Raw genomic sequence first — 19,365 nt, 5'->3', positions numbered from 1 at the left:
GAATTAAACCTCAGAGGCTCTGGTTATAAAGCCCCCCACTCCACCACTCACTATAAAACAGGGGCCAGTCCAGTGACACGGCAGAAAGTGCTAACGCAGGCCCCTTCTCCTACAAAAATGCCCCCAAAATATAACAGAAATATTTTTTAAATATGTAGCTGAGCACTAAGGAAAGGTAAATCCCCATGTGTGAGAAAAAGGGTGGGGGTTTATAGGAGCTGCAGAGGGTCAGATGCTGAAGCTGAGGGGGCCCAGGACCCATGCGCCATGGCTAGCTGTGGCCCTAGCCCCGCCCAGGCTGGGAGCCTGGGGTTTCACACCCCCGGGGGCAGACTTGGCCTTGGGAATTGCTGGTCCACGTAGGGTAAACTTGAAAATGCTGCCCCCTAGCCTAGGGAAAAAACAAGGGATTCTGGATAAGGGAAAATGTCTCCCACAAGAAACAAAAAACCAGGAGGGGGGAAAGGGGAATGACTGATTAACGGGTACGAGGTCTCCTTTAGGGGCGAGGAGAATGTTTTAGAAGTAGATAGAGGTGATGGTTGTACAACACTGTGAACGCACTAAATGCCACTGAATTGTACACTTCAAAATGTTTAATATTGTTATGTGAATTTCACATCAATTTTTTTAAAAAATGGGGGAAAAAACCGTGAGCCTTCACCACATGCAGCATGGAGTCCCAAACCAAGTCAGCAATGCAAAGACTGGTCCTGAGCCAGCAAAAACCGTTAGTGTGCCTAATAAGAAAATGCAAACTAGTGTGTATGGCTCTTGCACAACTCAGTGCATGCGGGAGGGGAAAAAAGGCTATTTTGGCAAAAAAAACAAAAAACAAAAAACAGAAAAAAGGAAAAGAAATTAGGACCTGTACAAGGAAACAACCCTCCATAAGGGAGAATGCGCAGTTTCCACAAACAGTATTGATGCTCTAGGCACTTGGGCTAATAGAACTAAGAGCACTAGAGAACCATCCGGAAGAGACCGTAAAAGAAATATGTTTAAAATAATTAAAGCAATAACAGAAGGATTAGAATTCATAATGAGAGAATAAGACACTACAGAAAAAAACAAGCAGATCTGAAAAAGAACCAATAGAACGCCTAGAACTGAAACATGTAGTCATTGAAATTAAGACCTCAACAGACAGGTTAATTAGCAGAGCTAAAGGATTTGAAAAATGGATCTGAGGAAAATGTCCAAGATACAGCACAGGGAGATAAAGAGATGAAAAATGAGAGCCCAGGAGAGAGAGGATGGAAGGAGAGAGTCCAGCATTTTGGAGCTCCAATCGGAGAGAACTGAGAGAATGAAGGTAAGGAGATCTTTGAAGAGATGTGGCTGAGAATCTTCCAGAACTGATAAAGGACATGAATCCTTAGCTTGAAGAAGATGTACACCTCTAAGGAGCAAACAGTATGAATAAAAATAATCCACATCCAGACGTCCTAGGGACACCGCAGAGCACGGCACTGACAAAGTCCAGAACGCCACGGAAAGCATCCTCGAACTGCCGAAGAACAGGACTGAGGACCTAGAATCTCACAGGCAACCAAAGCATCTTTCAAGAGTGAGGGAAAAATAAGGCATTTTCAGACAAGCAAACATACGAGTCGACCCCTCGTAGACCTTCCCGGAAAGAATTACTCAAAAAGACCCTTCAAGGAGAATGAAGCCGAACTGAGAAGGAAGAAGTGAGACTCAAGAAGAGATGAGGAGCAAAGAAATCAGTAAACATAGGAGTCAAATTTAAACTCAAGTAATCAACTGTGTGAAACAAGTGCAATAATAAAACGGAAATACCTAAATCCCAGAAAGGGTGAGAGGCGTTTCACTGGAGCCAAATCTTACGCACGCCTCAGGTTCCTTCCGTGCAGCCCGTCTCCCAGACCTTCAGCCGCTGGCTCCCCCTTGGCCACCCCCATGCAGACTGACCCCACTGGGCCGCATCAGTCCCTCTTCTGAAGCCGACCTGACTAGATGCTCAAGTAAGCTGGGCGCCCTCCAGGCCACAGCCCAGCTGGGCCCATCAGCCACAGACCTGAGCTTCTGGCTAATGCCGCCACTTCTGGATCTGGATGAAAGCCACACTGCAGGATGCGTGCTCTGGCATTCCAAGCAGTCCCTATGAGGGCTAGAGGACACCACCTGGAAGTTTGGGGGAGTCACCTCCCCATGGGGGAAATTCTGCCAACAGGAAATGGGAGACGGGGCGTTGTACAGAGAAATTCCCTCTCCTTGCTGGCTATTCTCTGTTGCCCATCAGAAGCCCTGAATACCAAGCAGATGCACCTGTTAAGCAACCTCCTGGGCTCCTTGCAATTTACTGGGAGGCTGTGGTCAGCACAGCAACCAGGCCCTGGGATAACAAAGACCAGTGATTTCAAAGTGTGGCTCCCATTCCAGCAGCATGAGCATCTTCTGGGAACTTGCTAGAAATGCAAATTCTCCAGCCCCACCCCAAATCTTCTGAAACCCAGACTGAGGCTGGGAACAAGGAGTGTGTGTTGTAGCAAGTTCTAGTGCAGGTCCTGAGCACTCTCGGCATCAGGTGGGTTCCTCGCAGCTTCTGGTGAACTTGCAGGTTCTCTGGCCTCCCAGGTGGGGAGGGAAGACTGCAGGCCATCAGCTTCCGAATGCTCCCAGGCTTACAGCTTCTCTGGCACCCAGCTCCCTGGGCACAACCTTCTCCCTCTCACAAGTTCCCCAACCCTAGGGTCTCCATTCTCTCACAGACAAGTGACAAAGCCTGTGGGGGGCTGGCTGGTGCCCCCTCCCTCTCCTCCCTCACAATAAGCAGGAACAAGAGAGTACTGGTAATGGCTGACACCCCCCAGCCATGGGTTGAATTGTGTCCTTCTAAAATTCCTGCGTTGAAGTCCCAACTCAGCCCCAGTCCCACAGAAGGAGACCTCATCTGGAGATAGGGTCTTACAGCAGTAATCAAGTTAAAATGGGTCAATAGGCTGGGCCCTGATCCAGTAGGACAGGTGTCCTTTTAAAAAGGGAAAATTTGGAGACCGACACACATACAGGGAGAATGCCATGTGAAGGACGCAGTCACGCTGCCACAAGCCAGGGAACCACCAGAAGCAAGGAGGGAGGGCTGGAACAGATCTTCTGTCACAGCTCTTTGAAGGAACCAACCAACCCTGCCGACACCTTGATTTTGGACTTCCGGCCTCCAGAACGGAGAGACAATAAAATCCTGTTGTTTAAGCCGCTCAGGCTGTGGTGTTTGCTAACAGCTGCCCAGGGAAATTAATACCTGCCTCACCCAGCCAGCCTCAGCACCCCATCTCCCAGCCTAGATCCTCCCACTGCGGTCAGGCAGCCTCTGCACCCCCCCACCACGCTCAGGCCCACCTCCATGTCTTTCCTGATGGGGTTCCCTCTCCCACCCCCCGCTAAAGATGCCCTTCTATCAAGCCCAAACCCCCACGAGGCCTCCCGAGGGATGGCAGGTCACGGCATTCTCTCCTGCTTGAGCCTGTCCAGTCCCTGTGTAGTCTGTCTCACATTCCTGTCTGGGCCGTTATCTGAGGATTTTCCTGCGTGTCAGTCTTGCCTTCCCAACAAGACTAGAGGTCCCTCGAGGGCAGCACAGCACTGTGGGTGGGCCGCAGTAGGCGGGTAATAACTGCATCACTGGGCTGAAACATCCATCGAGGACTCCCTCTTCGCTCTTCAGCCTGTAGCTATTTCTCATTAACACTCGGTAAGTGGGCGTGGCCAAAAAGACAGCCTCTCCTCTCTTTACTCCTGCCTACTTTATAAGAATGCCTGTCAAAGCATCTGTAACACTCGTGGCGCATATTTGTGTACCAGACCACCTCCTTCCACTAGGCTGCAAGCTCCTTGAGGCAGCAGCCATTTCTCATCCGCATCTATGTAGCCCCCACATTTGCATAATAGGAAGCAACAAGTATAAGTCGAATGGATAAACATGAGTATATGGCAGAAACTATTTACCATGGATCCTAGAGACACTGTAAAGGAATCCATGAACCCACTGAAATTGCATGCAAAGGGCTGTGTGGATGTATAAGTTTACATATATAGTGTGCATTTTCTCAGGGAACGGGTCCATGGAGCTCTGAGAAATTAAAACAAAAGTCAAGACTGAAAATATGTCAAGACCCAAAGCCATGGAGTAGGGACCTGGCATTTATGAAGTCTCTGCCCTGTGCCTGGTGGTGTAGATATTACACTCCCCATTTTACATGAGTGGAAACTGAGGTTTGGCGAGGTGACGTCTTATCTAGGCTCCTGAAGAGAAGCAGCTGATCCAAGTGGTTCAGAGCAGACTCTGAGCCAGGTAGTCTGGGTTCAAATCCCAGCTCTACCACTTTCTAGCTGTGTGATCTCGGTCAAGTTCCTCAGTCGCTCAGTGACTCAGTTTTCCCATCTGTAAAATGGGAGAAATAAGGGTACCTACCTCATAGGTCTGTTGTGAGGAGTTGTTGCATGGATGTATGTAAAGTGATCAGAACAGTGCCTGGTGTGGGGTGTGTACGCTGAAGATGATGATGATGATGATGATAAAGAGGAGGAAGGTGGGGTGGCAGAGCTGAGATTCAAACCCAGGCCTGTATGACTCTTGCCCCTCTGTGTCATCACTACCACACCCAGCATGCCACAATGCCCCATCCCGCTGCCCTTCTGTCCCCTCCTAGAAAAAGGCTTCAGTCCTGAAAGTGGCTTTTCTAGCTTGGCTTCCTGGAGATGGCCTGGGCCGTGGCCACCAGCTCAGCAGGTAGTACCTGGCTGTTACATAAGGAGTAGGTGGGAGGTGATAAGCTGCCCTTTCCAGTCAGCAACATGGAGCCCGCACAATCAGGACACTCAGCGCTTCTGCCCTGCTCTTCATTTTCCAAGAGCTTTACCAACACCCACTAATGGAAATTAGAAAGCAAACGTGCTCATCCATTCCTGGAGCCCCAGGCTGACGTCCGAACTCCCTTTATAATTTCCCTGAGTCCATCACTGTGCCCTGAGCTCCGAAGGGCCACTCACATCCATCCTGCTCAAGCTTTATGAGTCCCATGTCCCACCCCTGGCCTTACTCTCACTCCCCTCCAAGAAGACAGAGCAGCAGAAGTTAAGCCTTGGTCCTGACATCGCTTCTATACTCAGGTCCCCATGGTAACCCCATCCCAGGTGAGGCACTGACCAAGGCCTTGCCCTCCGCCCTGCTCCTGAGAAACAGCCTTTTGGGGTTTGCCATGGGTAAATATCTTTGTATTTTTCCTGCAAACCCATCACTATTGAACCCATTTGCAGGAGCATTTTTCATTCCCTCCTATAATGCAATTAGAATCGAGTTTCTCCAGCATTAGGGGAGATGTAACATCAGTAGGGAAAATTGTCATTTCATTCCCAACATCAACACGCCCACTCTGCCCAGATTCTCTCTCTGGTGCTAGCTCGCTCTACCCACCTGAACGGCAAGGAGAATACTAACAAGGAAAATCACTCTCCGAATGAAGAGGCAGTCCTTGGGGGTGGCTTCTCCTCTCAGTCATTACACAGGGGCTCCCAGCTTCTCTGACCCTCTCCTGCAGTTGAGGGAACCCTCTCATGCCCTCTGGAAAGTCCCATGCTGACCCCATCCCACTGGTCAGAGGTGAGTGGGGAAAGAGTCCATTAGACTCTACAGGTCTATGCTCATTCTCCCAGAGAAGTTAAGTGACTTGCCCAAAGCATGTCTGGGAAGCCGGGACCAGAACCCAGATCTGCAGGTTCCTGGGTGTCTCCCACTACACTACACTGCCTCCCACTGCACTACACTGCCTCCCACCCAGAGGGCCGGCAGCTGCCAGCAACTTAGCCCTTGTCTCTCTGGGGACACTAAGGCTTCAGTTTTCTGAGCCACGGCAGACAAACAGGGAAAGAAGTAACATGTATCCTTCACGCATTCACCTTTTCTTCAGTGTCTCCCAACCCCTTTTGGAAATCCTCCTACTTCCTGGAACTGGTCCCTTGTGATCTGTCTTGCTCTTGCCATCCTCCATGGTACTATGATCTTGTCCTCCAATGACCCAGCCTTCCTTCCTTCCTCTCTTCCATCCATCCACCCATTTCTCCATCATTTATCCATTCACCTCTCCTTCCATCCAACAAAGCCTCCTTGAGCACCTCAGCTCTGTGCCAGACTCTCAACACTTCTTCCCCATTGCTCCTCAGAGCACCCCCTTCTCTCCTGACGCCAGCAAAGCCTAGAACTGACCTGCTTCCATCCCCCTCTTAGGAGGTTGATCTGATGGACAAATCTGTGCTAATGTGTTTGCACCAGACTCTTTATCCCCTCAGAGCTGGCAGCGGGCAGGGACTTTTGGAGCCCTAGGCTAGCCGAGGCCTGCTGCCCAGGGCCTAGATGACAGCCCTACCCCTCTTTACATCTCCTCCCCTCCCCTCCCCTCCCCACCAGGCCAGAATAGCAGCAGCCCCTACATACGTATGCAGAAGTCTCCGTTCTCGTAGTAGCCGGGGCAGCACTGGGACCTCCGCCGGTACATGGTCCGCAGGCCGCGCCGATATGCTGTCTTATAACTGATCCTAAGGCACAAGGGAGAAAGCCACTTGAAAGTATTGAAAATCAATCACTCCCGTTAGAATGATATTTGTGTTAAGCTATATCGAGGATGCCATTCAATAATTACTTTAAAATGCATGGCGGCTTGAATGTGAAGGAACACAATAGAGAAAAATCAATGGCGGGATCTGGCCTGTTGTGATGCAGAATGTGTTACTGATATGGTGGCATTCATGTTACACCTGCTGGCTTTTCCCCAGTCTCTTCAGTGTGATATTTAGAAGGGTAACAGAAGATAGTTTCCCAGGTGACGTTGTGGAGGGTAATGGAGGGGCTTCTCCTTTAAACCCCCAGACCCTGGGCTGGAGTTGCCCACGGGGGGACCTGGACAAGAGTCGGGCCCAAGAGTTCCCATCCCCACCCCCTCAACAAGCAGACTGCTGACGGCCCCTGGGAACTGGTCCACCCACTTGGAGAGGCAGAGTCAGCAAAGGCCCCGCTGAGTCTGACTCAGTCCCAGAGAGTGGATTAATCTCCCTCACACCACAATCACACCTCCTGGGGAAGGGCTTTGCATGCCATCCCTGGGGAGGCTCAGAACTGATCTCTGGCTCTGCAGAGGAAGAAACTAAGGTCAGAGAGCAGAAGAAGCTCTGGACAGGGAGTCGGAGACCTGGGTTCCAGTTCTTATGCTGACATGGGTGCGGAGACTTCACCCTGTGCCAGGGAGATTTATAGGATAATCTCATTCCATTCTCCACCTGAGGCAGGTAGCATTATTATGCCCCTTTTATTTCATTTTATATTTTAGAGTTTTTATTATTATTTTATGTACCTATCCCCCTTTGTTTTATGGATGAGAAAACTGAGATTCAGAGAAGTTACTGACTTGCTTGAGGTCACACAGCTAGTAAGTTTCAGAGCCAGGATTCAAACCCAAGTCACTCTAATTTCAAAGCCACCAGGCTTAACCTACTGCCCTGCCAGTTCCCAGCCAGTGGCTTGCTGGGCTCACGGGATGGCCATAGTGAAGGGGTAAGAGAAAGGAAAGGGATGGTGTGAGGACTGAGTCCTTAAGAGGGAGTCGAAATGGGGTCTTGGAAGGCAAAGCCCCTTCCTCACACATAGGGTCAAATGGAGGAGATCTGAAGCGGCCATTAAAGACCAGAGAGAGGAAGGGACTTCCCAAGGTCAAGGTTTAACTAGGACTCAACCCCTGAGGCCAGAGCTCTTTCACCTCCCCAGCAGCCCCCCCAGGGGAGCCTGCCCTGTGGACCCCTACCCGGGGGGCAGAGCAGCAGGGGCCGGTCCCTGGTGATGCCTGCAGCCTGCCTTCCATGGACGGTCAGGCCAACTTGGGAAGGGCGTCCTGCAGCACCGGCCGGGCCAGTCCTCCCCGTCCTTAAAGACAAATGACAGTGCAGGGCTCTGGGGAAATTTGTGATATTTGGGCATGTCATAAACTAAGGTCATTCCACTTTGTCAAAAGCCCATAACGGAAGGTAAGCCGGCCTCAAAGTGAAGCCGCTTCCCCGGCCAGGAAGGCAGCCCCTGGCAATCTCAGGGGGTGTGTAAGCTTCTCAGATGAAGAATGACTCAGGGTTGACTCAGAGGTCATCCAGTCCATTCCTCTCACTAAACAGGGTTATCTCCAAGCCTTCCAGTGGAGGGGTGGTCTCAGCATCATAAAAGCCTCTGAGGGGAGAGGTGTCCCCCCTCACTTCCGGCTTTCCCATCCTTGCTTGCTCCTTGTACTGGGGTGGAAGCAGGAGAGGGAAGGGGCCAGGGGCCAGGTGGCTGTCAGGAGAAGGATGCCATGTTCAAACAAGCCATTCCACTCCAAAGCAGACTGATGGTGTGGCTGTCAGCATGCACACCCTGGGTCATCAGGAAAGCTGCAGGGTGACTCAATCATTCAGCAAAATAATTCACGTTTCAGGAATGCAGCCTATTTTAATAAGCAGCCACTCACTCATCCTTCCCCAGTGGTGATGGGCGGCAGCCCCAGCCTCCAAGTACCCAACACAGCCACACCTCAGAGCAAACTCGGCTTTGGCGCGGGGCCTGACAGGGCTCATGGGGAGCAGGACTCCTATTTCTGCCTCCACCTCTGACCAGGGCCACAGGCAGCTAACTTGGCACAATTGGGGAAGTCAGAAGAGGGCATTTGTTCCCACCTCCTCATTTCACAGTCAAGGGCTAGAGGAAGGGAATGCAATAATGGCTGAGTAGCTCCTATTTATCAACCCTCCTGCAAATAACTATACAATCTGGGACACATGTAAAAAACAACTACCTGAAGGCACTAGAGAGAGGACAAAGGCGGATGCTGGACGGAAGTAGACACTGGGAAGAAAGGAATGACACTGGGCAAGGTGAGCCCAAGGGCAGACTCCAGGCAACAATCCTCCAGGTGGCTAAAATTCAGACAGAAGACACATATCCTTATGTGTTTGAAGAACCACAGGACAAGTCCAGGGTGGACCCAGCAACTAGAAAGCGAAAAGGGAAACCCCAGAAAGGAGAGAGGCATGAAGAGGAAGCCCCATATTCTTTGCAAAATCTCTGCCCGAACTTCTGGCACCTGAATTATGTGTGTGGAGGGCAGGTTCCAAGCTGTCAGCTAAGGCTAAAAATCCTGAACTTTCAGAGTTTGGAATTTGAGTTTAACGAAGTTAACTGGCTGCTAAAACAAACAAACAACAGATCAATACTCTCTGTAGGAACAGAGAATTCAGTCTCCACAGTTGCTGTTATTCTCAATGCCCAGAATGCAATCCGAAATTACTAGACTTATTTAAAAAAAACTAGAAATATTACCTGTATAAGCGAAAAGGCAATCAATGAAGACCAACCCTGAGATGACTTAGATGTTAGAATTAGCAGTCAAGGATTTCAAAGCAGCTATTATAGCTATGCTCGGTGTCTCACAGCACATTACTCGCAAAACCTCAAAGAAAACCAGGACTTTGGCTTTTCAGCTTAAGAGAGTTTCCCCATCCACATTGCTACCCACCATGATTCCTGCACAAACTCCAAAAAGGGACTAGGCCCACAAGAAGGAAGCAAAAGAAACTGGAACCAACACAGACACTCAGCAACTAGGAAACAGGCCTACCAGCAGCCTCTCCCTCATTCCCTCACTTACCCTCAGCCACGGTCTTTCACCCCTCAAATAACAAAGTCACATTTCCTCTATCTAATAGCTCACTTTTTTCCATTTCCCCCTACACTTTTCAAAGTATTTTCACATTCCTGACCTCACTGGACCCTGCAGGTAAGTAGGGCAAAGATCACTACATGTTTGATGAATACACTGGGAATCCCAAAATAAAGTGACTTGCTCAGGGTCATCCAACAAAACATGTTCTCTCTTCTTCCTCTTCTCTCTCCCCGAGTGGCATGACAGCATGGAATGATTTGCAGGAGGGCTGCAGACAAGGGAGCAGGATTCCCATACACAATCGTTCAGGTTGAGCGCTTTCCGTGGGCAGCCTGGCCAAGGTGCCTGAAGGCTGCTGAATCCCAGCCTGAACTCTGTCCTCCAAGCCAGATGCCCTGGCATGGGCTACATCTGCTCGGAGAGCAGCTGTCTTAGGTTGGGTTTTGCCCCCAGAAGCAGACCCTAAGGCAAGGATTCAAGGCCAAGCAGTTTATTTGGGAGGTGATCCTAGGAAGCGCTCGGTGGGGCTGGGGGGGGGGGGGGGGGGCGGGGAGGGAGTAGAAAAATGAGACAGGGAAGTAAAGGCAGCCAATACAGGGTGTGCTACTGAGCAGGTTACTGGTATGAGTTTACTGGGGTTCCATCCCCCTGGGGACCACTGGGATACAGTGTAGAACTTGCTCAGAATGGTCCCCTCTACCCTGAGGGGGAGGAAGCTGGGGTATTTATCCACCAACTCCCCATCAGTCATTGGTTGAGGGATGCCCCCAAGGGCATTAATTCTCTGGCACTTCTGGCCAGCCATGCCCATAAGCTCCTCGGACCAGAAAGAAGCTCTCGGGAGAGCATCTCAGGTGTTGCGTGAAGAGTGAGTACCGAGGGGCTATAGCTGGTGCACCAACCACCTCTACTATAGGGGTCTTTTACCCACGTGCACAAGGCAAGCCCTGAGGGCCCAGCACTTTCTCCCTGCCCCATCGTCTGCGAGAGATACTCACCGGTGCCGGGTGCACTTGAACCAGTTAAGGATGTCTGTGCATCGCGTGTAGTAGATCTGGTCAAAGGGGTGTGCGTACGATTCCTGGACGGTCACGGCATAGCTGAGAACCAGACAGGAAACGGAAGCTGTGGTCAGCCCTTGGGAGGCTGAGCTGATATCAGGTTAGGGTCTCCCTCCCCAGGGAAGCCAGACCCACAGCCAAGTGTCCAGGAGCTCCAACCTCTTCCTGACCCACGACCCTTCCACCCATGGATGCCCTCGGCATTCAAACCTCCTGACCCCCCAGCTGGATCCAGGACACACAACCCCTACTGCCCTTTGGCCCAGCTCATTTTCTGAAATTCTAGTTCATTTGTTCATTTAATAGAGAATGAATAAAAGAGGGTTTAGGTTTATTCTATGAAGCTCTGGAAGGCAGAGCCAGCAAGTTTTAAAATACTCTATGTTTGTTCAGATCTTTATGGTTTTTAAAGCACATGCATGGAAGCTGGTCTTTGCAGCAATGCTATGAAGTAAGTGGTCCCATTATTTATAGATGAAGAAACAGGCTCTGAGAGAGGCGGCTTGCCCACATCACACAGCTGGTAGCAATAACTGCTAATATGAGTGCCCATGTTAAGTGTTTTAATCCCTTTTAATCCTCCCACGATCTTTAAGGTAGTTGGCATTGTTATCCTCACTTTACAGATGAGGAGACTGAGCATCAGAGAGGATAAGTGACGTCCCCAAGGTCACCAGTTACCTTAGGCTCTGCTATGTCTCTAGTATACCTGGGGGTGCATCGAGGACCTGCCCCCAGACCTCCTGATCGAGGTGGCATCTTGCCATCCTGCCTGTTAGCTGTAAACCTGGACCAGTGGGCGGAAGCCACAGGGAAGCAGGTCTCAGCTTCACCAAAATAAGCCCTTCCACCTGCCCGTCCCCTGGCAGGGGTTTCATGAAAAGGCAGTCAACCCGTGATGCAAAGTGAGGACTCATCCTTCCTGTGCAGGCTGGGAGAGGACCTCAGCTGAGATGTCAGGAATTAATCTTTATGGAGGTTGGTGTTATTCAGTGTTTTCCCCCAGAAGGCTCCCTGACCTGGGCCAGATGGCCAGGTCCAGGCTATAAAAGCCAGTCTGCTTTGCCTGAGGAAACCGTTGGTTTACTTGCAAGGGGGCTGGGCAGGCCACCTCCTCCAGTGGGTCCACAGCAGGCTCTCTGATGCCCAAAAGGTTCAAGGTCTAGAAGTGAGAAAGAGGAGGCCAGGAGCAGTCAGCAGTGTGCAGGGACTGAGGGTGGCGGGAAATTCTGCTTCTCTGAAGCACTGAGGATGTAAGCAGGGCCCTTGGAGAGCCTCCACCAGTCAGTACATCAGAGAGGTGCCTCAGAGGCACAGAGCTGTGCAAACATGGCCCAAACCCCTGTTTTATCTCCAGGCTTAGAGAAACTGAGGCAGCTCGACACCCACCCTGGTTTCCCAAAGGCCCTTTCCAACTTGGAAATTCCATGACCCTGTGCTCCAACACGCTGCCTGAGCGCCTCACTTGGAGGCAGGAGAATGAACGGATAACAGTGCACGGGCTCTGGATCGAGTTCGAACCTGTCACTTGCTAGCAGCATGTCCTTAGACATGTTATTTAACTCACATAAGCCTCCGTTTCCTCACCTGTAAATCTATGAAATATTACCAGGGACTCCATGTAGCTCTGGGGAGGATTAAGGAGGGCAAGAGCAGTATCTATCTCTCAGGCTTGTAGGAAGATAAAGCAAGATAACACATGTAAGATGCTTAACACAAGATAATACATGTAAAATGTTAACAGGTACACGGTAAGTGTCTAATTCACGCTGGCCACCATTATTGTACGACTGGCAACGGTTCACCTCCTGTGCTAGGCACTGGGGGATCGTTCCTCCCTGACCACAGCAGGGATGAGGGAGCAAGACTCACACACAGAACAGACGCCCTGCCTTTGCTAAGCACTCAGGGGTTCAGGTGCCCCTCCCAGCACTGATGGGGACAGGGGGTGCTCAGAGAAAAGGCATCAGCCCAACAGAGGGGTGGGGAGGAGGTGGTGGGGACAGATCCGGCTCTGTGGGGGTGCCCTGAGCTGAGCGAGTCTGGCAATGAGATCTTGAACTAACTCCAAGTCTCAGGGCGAAGTGTGTGCCCCTGGTTTCATGGCTGGGTGGTTTAACACGCTCATTTGCCAACATGCTAATAAACGGCCAGATTAACCCTGTAGAGCTGGGCTTTACTAGCTGGGGTCGGTGGTCTTTCCACTGGGCTTTGTGGTGAAGGGACGTAATTAATGAGGAGCCTGCCAGGAGCATTTATCCAGCTGGGAGATTTTCCCTAAGCAGTCTCTGGGGACTGGGGTGGGCTTTTGGAATGATGCAGACTAGACCCATCCGTGTGTAATTGGATGCAGCTCAGTTGGAAAAGTCAAGAAGAAGGAGGCATCTCGTGTCACGGGGCATCACTGCGAGGCCTCCTCCCTCGGGCCCAGGGAAGCCCAGGGGTCCCCAGACCTCATTTTAGCTGTTAGGGTCACTCCTTGTCCTCTCATCAAAGCTATAACTTAAGCTGAGAGCCCAATTGGCCTGAAATGCCAGCTCAGTGCAGTCTTGGTTTAGAATATTTTCACATTCCAAACAGATTCATGTTGGGCAGGTTTAGAAAATTAGAGAGCTTGGTTTAAGTTTGAGCTGATCCACCAGTGCAAATGGGACTCAGAGAAGAGGGAAGTCAGGGTGGGCAGTGCCATCAGGGAAGGCTTCCTGGAGGAGAGGGACCTAGTTGGAGGCACTGGAAAAGGCAGAGGTGAGCAAATAGGGGGGAGGCATTCTGGGGACTGGGATACAGCACCGACATCGGCAGGAAGCAACTGTGCCTCAGCTGGGACAGGTGGATGAGAGGAGGCTGCTGAGACTGCAGTCGCAAACCAGAGACTAATGTGGAATTCCACCTGATGTCTCTCTCACTCTCTGGGAAATAAAGGTGTAAACTCACCAAGACCAGAAGGGGCAAGGGGCCTGAGTCACCTTAGAATCACATGGAAATCTTATTTAAAAAGCATATTCCGGGGCCGGCCTGGTGGCACAGTGGTTAAGTTCACACATTCTGCTTTGGAGGCCCAGGGTTCACCAGTTTGGATCCTGGGTTTGGACCTATACACTGCTTGTCAAGCCATGCTGTGGCAGGCATCCCACGTATAAAGTAGAGGAAGATGGGCACAGATGTTAGCTCAGGGCCAGTCTTCCTCAGCAAAAAAGAGGAGTATTGGTGGCAGATGTTAGCTCAGGGCCAATCTTCCTGAAAAAAAAGAAAGCATATTCCTAGGCTCTACCCCAGACCTGTGTGATCAGAGTCTCTGGGGAGAGGATCCAGGAGACCCCACTTTTCATCCACTCTCTCAGTGAGACTGATGTGCATTCAAGTCTGTGATAACCATTCCTGCAAAGCCAGAGTTGTCAACAAGGAAAGACAACAATGGAGCTTTATGATCTTCAAAGCACTTTCATGCAACTGGTCCCCTGGTCGTCCAACAAGCCTGTGAGGCAGGAGTCATTATTTCCCCACTGTACAGAGGTGGCAGTAGGCTCAGAGAGGTTCAGAGACCTCCCCAAAGTCTTAGGGCTAACAGGTGGAAAAATCCAGGCCAGAATGAAGCAAGGTCTTCCATCACAGACAGTGAGTTCTTCCCACTTCACCAAAAAGGGGCACACGACAGCACTGCCCTCGCTCCTGCTTCGACATTGTAGGACTCCTAGTAGAGCGCCCAGTGACCAGAGTTCACGCCAGCATAGGCCCCGTGCCTCTGCCTCCCCAGCCAGTCCATCCGGGGCCCTGGGTGAGGTGCCTTTCCCTGCATGGGGCTGAGACATTCACCCTCACGGGCATGGTCCCACTCACCTGGCCTCCTCTACCATCCGCTTCCCCCATCAGGCCCTCATCTTAATTTTATTCATTTGATTTATTAACATCTAAGTGGCAGAGTCGTCCTGGTCAGCACGGCCAATCAATTCCACGGTTTAATTCAGTTTTTCCTGATTGGGTCTCTGGTCACTGTCTTTCTGCTCACCAAAATCAATACTTTGACCTTGTGCTTCAAAGTCAGGCCGTCTGCAGGGCCCGGGCCTGTTCTCCCTGGACATAGTGCCGTAGCCAGAATGCAGCCAGCTCTTCTGCAGTGGTCCTTGGCTGCCCTTCCCCTGGCAGCCCCCCGATCCCTACCAGATCAAAAGCAGCAAGGGCCCCTCACCTATCCTCCTCAGGGCAAGCTGCTGGCCGCCCCACGCATCTGAGCTGCTGCACTGTTGCCAGTCTGGGAGACCAGGAATGACATCGCAGCATCGAGAACAACACATTTGGACCATAGTCACTCACGGCACTGCACCTGGCTGCGGACAGGCACTGAGCCCCGCTGGGCCTCTACTTCCTTCTCTGTAAAATGGCTGGGAAACGTGAATGCAGGGAGGAACTGGGGTGCATTGTCAGCCCTCAGACTGCATCATTTAAGTGGCCTGTCCCTCACCCCACCACCGTGAGCTGCCACAGGGCTGAGTCTCAGACAGAATCTGTACTGCTTTGTCCTGTCTTTCAGCATCTTGCTGTCTCCCCAGTGGGACTTGGTGGACAGCTTCTCTACCTCCTGCTTCTGCTTGCATCCCAACAGTGCCAAACCCAGGGCGAGGCCCCCGGGGAGTGCCTGGCCATCTGAGACCCACATCTTACCTCTCCCAGTGACTGCACACATTGGGGTCCTCGGGGTTCAGAGAGAGGATGGTTTGCAGGAGGGAGAAGCCAATGAGCCCTGTCACTGAGAGCGCCATCGCAGGCCCTGTGCAGGAGAACAGAAGAGGCAGCATCGTTAATCAGACCGTCTTCCCAGGCATCTGTTTGGCGCTGAGACATCTCCCAGGAAGCGGCAGAACAGACTCGCTCGGCAGACGAAGTTTCCCACCCTCGCGGTGTAACAAGCACTTGATATTTTACACTGCAGCCTTCCACTAACACGGCAGCACTTCTCCAGCTCTGAGTAACCGGGAGTGGGAAGCCCGAGTCAGGGAAAAGTCGAAATTCCACGCCAGGGCTTCTGAAAGTTTTTTGGCTCGTGGACTGCTTTGAGAATCTAATGAAAGTTAGAGACTTTTTCCCCAGAAAAATGCCCACATGTACAACATTTGGCTATGATTTCAGGGTGTCCTCAGGCCCCTGAGCCCATCCTTGGACCAAGAACCCCTGATCTAGACTACTTTAAAGGCAACGCCCTGTTCTCTCATCTGCGATGCGCTTTCCCATTCACCTCCTCTCCCTACTCCTCCTGCCATGACGAAGGAGAAGAAAGGTGTCTGTTGTGGCCCTCGGGGCAGCTGAGCTGAGCAAACCCTTCCAGGCAGCTCTGATCAAGCAAGCCACCCAGAAGGCTGGGCCTGGTTTCTCTTGCTCCAATGGGGTGTTACTCACTGACACCCAGAGGGAAGCAAGTCACTGTACGTCATTCCCACCGTGGATGAAGGGCTTGAGCAGCCTTTAGGGGCCTTCAAGGAAGCAGCTTATAGAGTTTGATCCAGGCTCTGAAGTGACAGCCTGTGACAGGTGTGAAGTGTGCCTATGCAGAACACTAACCCCCTGGTCCTCTAAACCGAGGATTCCCCAACAAAGGGCTCCTCATAGAGGCAGAGAACCATTAAGGTAGGAGTGGCTGAAATGACCCCCAAGGCTCCTTCCTGCCCTAACACCCCAGGACTCCAGGGTCCTATAGCCTTAGAGAACTGCCCAAGGATTGCCACCCGGTGGAATCCCGGGGACCCAGAGCCACCTCCAAGGGACCTGGAATTCATATGTGCTCAGACATCAGCTACAGACTGCATGAACACCGTGACTCAGAAAGATAGCACTATTCTTCATGTGTACATAGATGCTATCGTGATTTGCTTAAAAGCTTTACTGAATTGAGAGTAGCTTTTCTTTTCAATCAGCCACACTATAAAAAAAAAAAAAAGCAACTTCTAATAACTGGGGGCGGGGATGGTATAGACAATATTTTGACATTGGAAAGGGGTTCCCCCCAGGCTTGAAATGGTTGAGGATTTCTAGTCCGTTGGCCCAGAGTTTACAGGTGAGGAAGCACCCGCTCTTCCCGGCACAGAGCAGAGTGGCATGGATGTGGCACACGCCCCCATCCGTACCCAGAGGGAAGCTAAATGGAGCTCCTGGCTTCGTGGAAGGTTAAACACTCTCTCTCCATCCCCAATAATTTCCTTGTTAAACTCCTTCTTAGCAGTTCCTTCAAAAGTAAACAAATTGTCACAAATTCTGTATAACCGTGGGGGTCCAAATTAATGATTAATGAGGTTTTTCTCTCTATTTGAGATCTGGAAATAATCTGGCTAAATGCATTCTGAAAATCAATTAGGAAAGAGAATTGGTGTTTCTGCTCAACTGGCAGCGTCCAGGAGGACGCAAGCCACAGCCGCTCACATCTCCCCTACCCACTCACCCCACCCCAGCCCAGTCCTCGGAGACCTAACCAGCGCCTGAGCGGGACCCTGTCCAGCACTAGGGCTGCAGGCCATTTCAACCCATTCTCCTCAAAGACATAACTCTGTCAGACATAACTCCAACGAGAAAGAGCCTGCCCAGGACGTGGCACTGAGTTTTGGGGGTGAGCATCTTCTTCCAGGTGGGCTCTGGGCTGATCAAGCATCAAATAAACCAAATAAAGAAATAAACAAACAGACACAGCGCTCTGGAGGCAGAGTCTGAATGCTGACTGCAGAGGATGGCTTGCCTCGGTTCTCTCCATGGCCCTGACTCACTACCTCGGATGCTCCCATAATCTCCGGCATTCTCCCCAGAGGCCCCCCCTGCCCACATCTGCAAACTTATGAAGCTTAGAACATCAAAGGATGAGGCCATCTGGACAAGAGGAGATTGTTCCTCTGGTCCCTTTTGATCCAAGGTGATGAGAGAGAAGTAGGAGACGGAGGTGACTTGGATCACTGCTATAATTTGGGAGATCTTTTTAAATCTTCACGAAAATCTCTTTCTCTGAGAGTCGGGTCTGGGCAGGACAGTTTAGCTGACTGACTCCCACTGACAGTCAGGTACCCGGATACCAGGGCACAGGGGGAGTCATAGGTGTTTGGATGAGCACACAGGAAGTGGAGGGGGACCTGGCGGTATGAGGCCCCACTCCTCCATCAGTGTGATGGCGCTAAGGCTGGCAGAGCAGGGGGCTCCTGGGGAGGACGTCCAGCCTGAGGGCAGATGAGCTGACTCCTCTCAGACCCCTTCAGCCCTCAGACTTTTTCTTGAACCTGGCCCAACCTAAGGGATGCAGCCTTATCCCCCACTCCTCCTCCCCTCCAGGCTGGTCTTCCCTCCTGCTCTTTCTTACTTCTCAGCCTTGCTCACCCTGCTCCCCTGCCCTCAATGCCCTTCCTTCTCAACTCTGCATATCCAAAGACCATCCACTTGAGATCCAGCTCCGGCCCCCAGCCCCCTCCTCCGCTGCAGGGCTTGACACTCCTCTAGCTTCCAGTTTGGACCACATGGCCCAGCACTTACCACTCCCCATCTTGCACTGACATCTCTCCAGCGTGTTTACTTTATCTTTCCAAAGTGTCTGTAGCACCTTGAAGGTGGGGTCGAGTCCTAAGCTGAACTAGTCAGTTCCTTTTAGGAAGCGATTTTAGAAACAGTGTTTCTACTTGTCTCAGACACTTCACTGAGGCAGAGCAAAGAGCAGTCAGCAGAGAGCCGTCCCCACGTGGGCACAACTCATCGCCGTTAGCTTTAATGGGGCTCCCCCAGGCTGTCTCCCAGAGGACAGATCCCAAAGACATATGCTCATGAGCTGACTGAGGGAGAATCAATCCCGCCGCGGCGGTTATTAGTCCAACTCCATTCGGAGTGACAGAGGTTAACACGGCGGCCACCATCTGATTTAGGGCATTAATAATTAAATAAGAAAATGCCCCTGGTTTCACTTCGGAGGAAGAGAGCATATAAATAGATCAGCTGGTTCCCGTCCCTCTTGTCCGTGCTCCCTGCATATTAAGGAGCAGAGGAAGGGAGCCAAGTTCCAGAGGTGGAGAGACTTCTTTCCCGACTGGGGGTATGAGCGTTTTACACCCCATCAACTGGGCAGAGGGGTCAAGGGGAGAGAAAGTGGCCAGGGGGCGAGCCTCTCGCACCTGCCCCCAGGCGCAGTCAGTCTGCACACCTGCTGTGGCCTGAACTCATCACCGAGCACTCCTGGAGCACCGCCTGCCCAGCCCTGGGCTGTGCTGGGGAGGACACGACGGAGTCACAAGTCAGCTGCTGTCTGGTGGAGGAGACTAAAGCAGCAAGCGGTTAAGTCCCACTGCGGGGCGTGGGGAAGACCCTGACGAGTGGATGGGACTTAGGATGAACAGAATATGAAAGGCAGAGGGCAAAGAAACGGCATTTCAGGGACAGCACAAGCAAGCGCACGGAGGCAGGAACGTGCCGGTGGTGTTGGAGGACCAGGCAGCAGGGGGCTTTCACTGTGGAGCACTGGTGGGGATGTGAGACCCTCTGGGAGGCATCTCCCAAAATCGAGTTCTCTAGAACTCTAGTCACATGAAATGCTTATAGAACTCTCCCAAAGGTTTATGTGTGAATAAGTTCAGGAAATGCGGCCTGCAGTGTCC

At 51.5% G+C, this 19,365-nt stretch overlaps 1 protein-coding gene across 14 annotated transcripts in view; it reads right to left on the bottom strand.

The window, feature by feature from the left end:
* The window catches only part of MEGF11 (multiple EGF like domains 11), a 336,757-nt gene that overhangs the window by 206,726 nt on the left and 110,666 nt on the right, over positions 1-19,365 (bottom strand). For all 14 annotated transcript variants that reach the window (XR_011439787.1, XM_023655041.2, XM_023655033.2 and 11 more), the window contains 3 exons: positions 15,419-15,524; positions 10,697-10,798; positions 6,458-6,558 (listed from right to left, as the gene is read on the bottom strand). Coding sequence is in view for 13 of the 14 variants with exons in the window: in XM_023655041.2 (XP_023510809.1) it covers positions 6,458-6,558; positions 10,697-10,798; positions 15,419-15,516 (301 nt within the window). In the remaining variant the exon portion in view is untranslated. The remainder of the gene's footprint in view (positions 1-6,457; positions 6,559-10,696; positions 10,799-15,418; positions 15,525-19,365) is intronic.

This window comes from Equus caballus, chromosome 1 (genome assembly GCF_041296265.1).
Source record: "Equus caballus isolate H_3958 breed thoroughbred chromosome 1, TB-T2T, whole genome shotgun sequence".
NCBI classification, from domain to species: Eukaryota; Metazoa; Chordata; class Mammalia; order Perissodactyla; family Equidae; genus Equus; species Equus caballus.
The sequence above is the reverse complement of the archived record's forward strand: the minus strand, read 5'-3'. Positions and strand labels throughout refer to the sequence as shown.